At 39.1% G+C, this 9,382-nt stretch overlaps 1 protein-coding gene across 1 annotated transcript; it reads left to right on the top strand.

Annotated features, from left to right (window-relative positions):
• The first annotated feature begins 1,476 nt into the window (after nt 1–1,476).
• LOC100673576 (keratin-associated protein 13-1-like) lies at nt 1,477–2,201 on the top strand. Its single transcript, XM_023548187.2, has one exon. The coding sequence runs from the start codon at nt 1,651–1,653 to the stop codon at nt 2,164–2,166; it is 516 nt and encodes a 171-aa protein (XP_023403955.2). The 5' UTR covers nt 1,477–1,650; the 3' UTR covers nt 2,167–2,201.
• The last annotated feature ends 7,181 nt before the right edge of the window (nt 2,202–9,382 follow it).

The raw sequence follows: 9,382 nt of genomic DNA, 5'->3' as shown, positions 1-9,382 counted from the left end.
ACATTACTGAAAACAAAAATGTAAAATAGAAGATCAATATAGCTGGACACTCAGGATTCTTGGTAACAAATTGACTGCTAATAACTAAAAAAGACATAGAGGGTATGACAGAAGTTAGTTCTATAACATATCAGTCCAAATCCATCAAAAACCAGACACCAAGATGGAGTTAAGATAAAAGGACTCTCTTACAGGAATATCTACAAGACGAAATTGTTGGTGAGTGAGGAGGCTTGGAGAACTGTCAGACTGAGATCCAAGGTTGACTTGAAAGAAGGAGAGAGAGAAGGAATTGCCTTAGACTGCCTTGCAGACTAAGGATAGTTCCTCAAGGCCATTGGGAAATGTTCCAGCTAAAGCCGGCCAACAGAGAAGTCTCATGACTTTCAGGAACAGGGCTCCCTGATTTTTCTGCTGTACTCAGTCATTGCCTAGGTACATCCTGGGGAGTACATGGCTTCAGTACAAATGCAGCTATAGATTTTGAACCACACCATGTCCAGCCCTTGGTCAGTTCAGCCTCCTGTAGTTGAAGATCAGAGAGCAGTGGTGGCTCCATGTCTTTCATGTGGACATCCATGTGCCTTACTAACAAATGCACCTCAAGGGCAGCCACTACCTGTCTGTCAGTGGAGACTTGCCTGCAGCTATGATACTTCAAAAGGTTTCAGAGGAGCTTCCAGGCTAAGACAGATTAGGAAGAAAAGTCTGGAAATCTACTTCTGAAAATCAGCCAATGATCCTATGGATCACAGTGGTCGTATCTGCAACCGATCACTGGGATGGCGGAGGAGTGGGCAGTGTTTCATTCCATTGTGCATGGGGTGGCTATGAGTTGGGGGCTGACTTGACAGCAGTTAAAAACAACAGTCGAAGATCTGAGAATTGTATCCTCAGGACTGCCACATACAATGAGACTCTGAGAGGACCACAGGACGCAGATCAGATACATTAAATCTAATTGTTTCTTTCCCTCATCCCAATTATGTCAAGATCTTTGACTCTTGTTATAAGGGTCTAAATTGATTTCCACTTGTAACTGTCTCAATTCTGTCCCTTTCTGTCACCATATCTTTAAATATTGTCCAAGTTTTTCTCTGGTCCTAGACAACACTGACATTCAATTTGTCTTGCCTGATATTTTTCAGTATTCATGAGACATCCTGGGTAATAGGATGTAATAGATGGACAATAATTTCGGAGAATAAGAAAGAATGCAGATAGGTAGCGTTAATCTTTAGTAGATTTCTCCTTAAGGCCTAAATTGTACATTTAATCCATTGATACATAAGAAAGATACTTTATCTTATTTCCCACCTTTTAGAGGAAAATGTTTACTCAGCATAGCCAGAAACAAGACACATGAATGATGCTCGAGACGAAAAGGAGGGGCCCTCTTGGCCATGATGGGATGAGCATCAGTGTCAAACAGTCATAGCATTTCTGACATAAGAACAGTTCATTGGCTTTGTGCTGTAACAACAAAATTATAGCACCCGTTAATATAATATGCGGGAAACTATTCAGACACAATTATGAGAAGATTATGGAGTTACACATATGTAAATGAGGGAGGAAAAATATGGAAAGGATGACTGTGTAAGGTACCACACCTATTGCTGAGAGTATATAAGTGCCCCAGTCTAGAAGATGACATTAAAACTCAGAGAGTCTTCTCGCTGTAACTCAGCTGAACTCACATCTCCTGTCACCATGTCTTACAGCTGCTGCTCTGGAAAGTTCTCCTCCCGCTCTCTGGGTGGCTGTGTGCGCTTTTCCTCCCCCAGCCACCTGGTCTACAGCACTGGTCTCTGCTCTCCAAGCACCTGTCAGCTGGGCTCCTCTCTCTACAGGGGCTGTAAACCCAGCAGCTACCAGCCCTCCTGCGTGGTGTCCATCCCCTGCCAGACATCCTGGTACCAGCCAAGGACCTCCACGCTCTGCAGTCCCTGCCAGATGACTAACACTGCGTCTCTGGGCTTTGGCTCCAGGCGCGGCTGCTTCCTGAATTATGGATCCAGAAGCTGTTACTCGCTGGGCTGTGGATCCAGGGGCTTCAGGCCTTTGGGTTATGGAGTCTGTGGTTTCCCTTCCCTGGGCTATGAGTTCAGATTCTGCCGCCCAACATATTTTCCTTTTAGGAGTTTCCAGTCATCTTGTTACTGACCAATCTATAGATCTGGCTTCTACAGATTAATGTGATGACTGACCAAACCCATTTAAGCAATGCAATAAGATTCTGTAGTAAGGTCATGCATTATCTTGATTTTCTCCATTGAGTGTTATTCTAGTATTCCTTGACCACCAGCTTCTCTTCTCCTCTCCAGTCCTCAAACACTGGATGATAGACTGACTCTGCAAAATTAACGAGTAACCCAAATTGCATTATTAATAAAACTTATGTATTTCCTTTTTCCCCCAAAATAGGTGGGAAGCCAAATGATTTTATTCTAATAAACTCTTCATTCTGCTATGCAAATATGGTGTTAATGTTGTTATTTATTAGTAATGTATTAACTAGGTTTGTGTTGTCATTGTTTCTGGTAATGCATTGGAATGCTAAGATTTTGGGGGGTATGCACTAAATTTGGCTGGGTTTTAAATATTTTCTTTTCTTAAGGCAGGGGTTTTCTGTAGGCCTATGTTTTCTGTGTCCATCCTTTCTCTTTAACCAAATCTTAAGAGAATCGCATAGCTTTGTTCCATCAGGGAATATAGACCATACCTCTCCAAGGACAGAATGTATTAGGGAAGTGTGCAGCACTGGAACAAAATTTAAATTTATATAATGAACTGTACGTGAAAAAAAATTACCACGGAAGACCAGGGTGTGGTTGTACATTTTCAGAAAACAGTGCCATGATGTTTGGGAAATCGCAGTGCAGGGGTTTCATGTATTCTTTTAATTGACTAAATTCCTGTATCTCAATTCTATTTTCAATCTGCTCCAATTATCTCCATTTGCATAAAAAGAAAAGCAACAAACTTAGATGAGGAAGGAACTAGGTTCAGCAGGTGTGGAGTTGCATCTGGGTGCTTTGCCAACATGTGAACTGAATCTAACTGAAAACAACAAATCTTTAATATCATCTAAATAACTGTTTCCTTATATCTTGACATAAAATTGCATATCCTTTGTTTATACCATTTTGCTTTTCACATCCAAGTGTTAAAAAAAAAAAGTAGGGTACTTTTATAGATTCCATGATAATAACTAAAGGCGTAATACTTATATAGAACAAGCAAAGCTCAAGCGTTTTTTCCATTCTTTATAAGATCTTCAAATGTCCTTGAAAACAGAAAATGAAATGCAGAGTATTATATACTTGGCAAAAGATCTAGCCTTGTAAGTATACAGCAGTCTTGTTCTCTTTACCTTGTCCTTTACTTCCAAAGCAATAAAATATGAAATATAAAAAAAACTGTAGAGTTCATGAAATCAAAATTACTTATTCTTCAGAGATGAAAATTGAGACATAGAAGAGTTTGATAGAATTTCTAATATTACACAGGAAGTTAGGATAACACTCTGAGTAGAACTACTTTATTCTACTAAACGGTGACATTCTTTCCTACCTCCTCTCTGTATCTTCCCTTCCTTCTCTTTTGCATCCTCTTCCTTCTCATCTTCCTCCTGCACCATTTTTGGGAAGGAGTTATGGTGCTTATATAGTTAGAAAAAGAGATGAAGGAATAGTGAAAGAAAATTTGGGAAAAATATTATCGGCCATTGCATTATAAAATGTAAAATGGTAAATACCAAAATCCTCTGTAAACTCAGTCCTTCTCACTTTAAGTTTTAAATTTTAATGATCCTGTTTGGTTCTGGGCTCATAATCTCGACCCAAGAGAAATAGTCAATCTATATACACCAAAACACAGGCAACAGCAGGGCTGTCACGGGGAATAGCTGTAGCTGCTTGGCCAGGTTGAGGTCTTCTCTGTTAATAAATTCTTATCTCCAGATTTCGAATGTAGGAGCAGTTTTCTGGCTTTCAGGAATACACTAGTGTCTTAGTTTCTTACTGCTGCCATAACAAATTAAATCAAACTTAGTGGCTCAAACAGTACAAATGTATTATCTTACAGTTCCACAGGTCAAAAGTCAACATGGTCTCACTATCCTAAAATTAAGCTGTTGGCACAGCTCCATGCCTTTTCTGAGACTCTAAGGCAGAAACTTTTTCCTTGCTTTTCCCAGCTGGAGGCCCAAAGTATTCCTTAGTCCTTCGCACCCTTTCTCCGTCTTCAAAGTCAGCAATGGTGGGTCAAGTCTTTATCAGTTCCTGTGCATTATTCTGCCCAACGCTTCTACCTCCCTCTTCCACTTTTAAGGGTGCTTTGGCGATGCAAAAGGTTAATGCACTCAGCTGCTAACTGAAAGGTTGGAAGTTTGAGTCTACCCGGAAGTTACTCTGAGGAAAGACCTAGTGATCAACTTCCAAAAAATCAGCTGTTGAAAACTCTATGGAGCTCAGTTCTACTCTGACACACCCAGGGTCACCAAGAGTCGGAGTCTATCCTTAGGTAACTGGTGCTGATTACGTTGGACCCACTTGGTAACTCAGGAAGGTCTCCCTATTTTAAGAGCAAGTAATTAGCAACCTGGAAACCCTGGTGAAGTAGTGGTTAAGTGCTACAGCTGCTAACCAAAAAGTTGGTAGTTTGAATCCACCAGGCGCTCCTTGGAAACTCTAGGGGGCAGTTCTACTCTGTCCTATAGAATCACTGTGAGTCAGAATTGACTGGACGGCAACACGTTTGTTTGTTTGTTTTTTAATTAGTAACCTTAAGTTCATCTACAACCTTCCTTCCCCTGTTCCCTGTAAAGTAACACATACCCAGGTTCCAGGATTTAAAGCACGGACATCTTTGAGGGGCATTTATCCTGCCTACCACAACTAGTAAGCAAATTTATAAAAAACAACTCAGATTGTACCCTTTGTAATTAAAAAAAAAAATTTTTTTTAATTATATATATAAAAAAATGTATGAATTGCTGATGACAGCATGAAGTATGATAACCCATAAACCAAACCTATTGCTCTCCAGTGAATTCCAACTCATAGTGACCTTATAGAACAGAGTAGAATGGTCCTACAGGGTTTTCAGGGAGTGACTGGTGGATTCAAACTGCCAACCTTTTGATTAGTAGCCATAGCTCTTAACCACGGTACCACCAGAGCTCCAAGTATGATAAAGTGCCCACAAATAAATAGCAAAATTCAATGTTGGAGACAGAAAATTTGTCACACCATAATTCACCTGAAGTTATAAATAACATCCCATTTCAGGTTGATAGTCAACATAAGAAAATGTTATTATTTTATAATAAGAACCTCGTACCTCCTGAGCTAATGTCCTTCTATTAGCACTCAGGAAACTGCCGCTTTTCTCCATTCCAAGTCTCTGGAAACACTTTGAATTTCCCAGACCACAGATTTTAATCTCTCCACATTCCGACAATTTAGACTAGTACAGTGTTTGTGGCCTTCCAGTTCTTGCCAAGTTAACCCACTCTACATGATTAATGGGAGGCCAGCTGTCACTCTTATCTGGTCTATGTTTGTTTGCTTAGTCTTCCCTCTCCCTCCTGCTGCACACTCTGACAGGTGCAAAAACAAGGGGGTCAGATCCCAAGCTTCTGCTGCCCACACAACTATGACCCCAGAAGCTGCTGATCAGCCGTCCACCAACTGGTTTGCAGTTTTGACTTCTAAGAATTAATGCAATCATTTTTCCCAGAAACTCTCATGAAGCATTTCTAGCTCCTGGATTTCAACAATTCCCATTTATTAATGCTTGTCTCATTAAGAACTCTCTATTCTGTTCCACTGATTTTATTTTTCTTTTCAAGAATGTTTTGCTTTTTCTAGCTCTCTTGCACTTGATAAATTTTAGAGTCAGTTTGTCAATTTCTATAAAAATGTTGAGAGTCTGTTGAATTTGTAGGTCAGTTTGGTGCTAATGGGCATCTTTCAGTCTGTGATACGGCTCTCAACTTATTGGGGTCTTATTTAATTGCTTTCTGCAATATTTTAAAGTTTTTGATGTTGGTGTCATGAATCTTCAAGTTTGTTTCTTAGATTTTGTTTTTATGAGAGGGGAGAATCAGCAGCATCAGCCCAAGGCTGAGTCCTATGAGGCAGAAGTCAAACATTCATCCTCTCTCCAACCTTTTTACCAATTCTGACACCAGGTATCTCTCCCACTGCACTCTTTACTTCTCTCATGGGTTCAATAATTCCTTGCAATGGCCGCAGAACTCACAGACTATACTTACAGTTATAAGGATTATTAGGGAGGAACAAGTTACCATTCAGGATCAGGCATGACTCAGGATACAGTTCTTCAGTCAAGACAGCTTCTTCTCAGCTGTGCCCACAGGCAGGTATACCCCTAGCCTTAGGCCTCTTGGCCTCTGCTCTCTTTGGGCAAGTGTTACATAACTCTTCAGCCAATAAGTGTCCAGAGGCATCCCACTCTGCCAGTAAGCCTCCTGCCAAAAGGCACTCAGCTCTCTCTCTCCATCGGCCAGGAAGCCGAAAGTACTACCTCCTGCCAGTTTCCTGGTGCTACTGCTGCCATTTCTCTGCTGCACTTGACACCACTTCTTGCCATCTTGCACGGTCTTTGTTTTACAGCTCTCTGTCTCCTGGGGTTAGGAGTTTCTCAGTGCAGGGGCCCCAGGTCCAAATGACATGCTCTTCTCCTAGCTCTTCTTTCTTGTTGGAAGTGGGATCCCCTCTCTGCACTGTGATTGGCTCTGTTTTTAAGCCTAGCAAAACTGACCAATACTCTCATAAGGGCTCCATCCATATACTTTCTTTGCATGGTCCCACCCCCACAACAGTGTCATGCCTCTTATTTTCATTAACCTCAAGCTATCCAATGCCATTGGTAGGCCACAATCACCTTATATGGGCAGTCCTAGCCAATCACTTTGTAGGAGTCACAAGATCACAAGAAAGGCCATAAAAAAGTGATTCATCAAACTGCAATGCTGCTTTGACATATACTTTTTAAATTTAATGTTTCATATATGTTTGGCTCATATGTAAAAACCAATTTTTTATGTTACTTCATTAGCCCCAGTAGTTATTTTGTAGAATCCTTAGAATTTTCAATGTAAACAATCATGTTGCTTGTGAATAAAGATAGCTTTACTTCTTGCTTGCTAATCTGTGTGCTTTTTATTTCTTTTCCTTGTCTTATTGATTTTGCTAAGACTTATACTACAATGTTGACTAGAAGTATTGTGGGTATATGCTAACATGGATGGTTTTATATGTACATGTGAGTATATAGTGTGTTACCTCTTCCTCTTTTATAACAATTAATAAAAATGTCTCTTTCAGTTTTAAGTGCTTGTTGTTTATGGTATCAAATTACATCTGAACATGAAAACTAGTTTAAAATTGATTGATATCATTCATCTTCTAGTTAACTTAGAAATCATCTGCAAAAACATACCTGCTTTCTCATCCCCAGTGATCCTGGGAACTACCATTTTGAACATCTACTCAGTTCATAAAACAGGATCTACACACATAATAATTTCCTAGTTAAATTTCCCCTAGTTCAAAACTGCCATATTCACTATGTCATCCTACCCCTATTACCTCACTGTTTTACTTTGATTCCAATTCAACTTAGGCCTAATTAAAAAGGGAAACAAACAACAAAAACAAAACAAAAAGAACAATTTTATTTACTGACGGAAGCATTATAAAGGAAATAGGATTTTAAAATGAACCTAAAAGTTGAGGAATCCCTTGAAAAACAAATACACAATAATTATGGCAACAAACAAGGGGCATATGTGAAGATAAAATGGAATGATCAAAGCAAAGAGAGAAATGCACATGTTGTCTTCAGAGAAGAATTAAAGTTCCGTTGATTTACAGTGAAAAGTGGATTTAGGCCATGTAGAAATGGGAAGCAGAGCTAGAAATATCGGTGAGTGAATTTGGATGTTCTGAATATTTGGCCTCAATCATAGTTTAATCACTTATTCAAATTACTGAAAACGCCTTCTTATTGGATATTTTTACTCCAGTTTCTCACTTCAGTTATGTTATTTTTATTCAGTTTCCAGACTCAGCTTAAAGAATACTTTTTCTGGGAAGCTTTGTCCGATTTCGGAGATAGTTAAGGTCTCCTTGTTAATTGTCCTTATATGCTGAGGAACTGCTCATTCACAATTTTAATCACTGTTGTAATTAAATAGTTATTTGTTAACATCTATTTACCCTGCTAGATGGTTAAGACAGAGAAGGAGGAAACACAAATCACATTTAAAAATTTTTCTCCTTATAGGGTAGTATATTGTTAAATAGAGAAACTAAAGACCAGAGAAATTGCTGACACATTCCTTTGAGTGCACATGAAAATTCACAAAGGTCACTGACCACCATCCAAAAACAGATTAAAAAATAATAATGTGGAAACACACTGACTGATGTCACACAAATTAAGACTTTAATTTCGATTATTTTCCTTGCTTCCTGAGAGGTAATTCTAAAATGTTAGAACTTCTTGAGTAATCAAAGCGCCTTTATTATTTAAAACCTCCAGACAACACCTGAGGATTTGTGCAAATGAATTCAGAGCTGGACTGACCAAGGAAGACCACCACATAGTCTGATGTCAGCTGATCTCAGGAAGGGAATCATAATCCAACTATCAGTCGTGGTTAGTAGTCCAGTGACATGCTAAGGATAGCCAGTGATTAATTTTCTACTCAGTTTCCTCCTTAAAAAAAAAAAAAAAACCTTTAAAGACCAGCAGGGTACATCGTATCCCACTCATATTTTCCAGCTCTCAGGTTCTTTGGGACTCTACTTTTCTCACTGAAGGTATTTGCAGCCCTCCAGTGGGGACTTGTGTAACAGCGAAAGGTGAAAGAAATGTTCACTGAAGAAAAAAAGGTGGGGTATCAGGCTTACATGTAAGGTAATGCATCCAGGAAGTGTGATTGAGTAAAAATTTTGTTTATTTTGGCTTTTCTACACCTGAACAAGCCTTGTAAGCATATCTATGGCTTCCTATGTGACAGTTAGGGAGACTAGGTTTTTTAAATTTAATTTATTTATTTTTTGTGGCAATAAATCCTGCCACCTGAGTCCAGAAGGACAGACACCCACTAATTACAGGGTTCAAGAACTCCCACGTTTTGTGGTAACCGTGTAGTCCCACATAATATTTCTCAAAATCCATATTGCCAATCAAAATTTTAAACACGCTCCATGACTCAGCATGTTTCTATTAAAGAAAACAAATAGTATAAAAAAAGTAAATAAAAATAAAAAAGGAAAGAAATTCAAAGAAGAAAATAATGGGGAGTTGAATTAAAAACTCATGATATCAGACCTAAGAGGAG

Source organism: Loxodonta africana, chromosome 20, assembly GCF_030014295.1.
Source record: "Loxodonta africana isolate mLoxAfr1 chromosome 20, mLoxAfr1.hap2, whole genome shotgun sequence".
Taxonomy (NCBI): domain Eukaryota; kingdom Metazoa; phylum Chordata; class Mammalia; order Proboscidea; family Elephantidae; genus Loxodonta; species Loxodonta africana.
The sequence above is the reverse complement of the archived record's forward strand: the minus strand, read 5'-3'. Positions and strand labels throughout refer to the sequence as shown.

What these genes read in the sequence shown, in the direction of transcription:
- LOC100673576 (XM_023548187.2), top strand. Translation starts at nt 1,651, where the DNA reads ATGACATTAAAACTCAGAGAGTCTTCTCGCTGTAACTCAGCTGAACTC.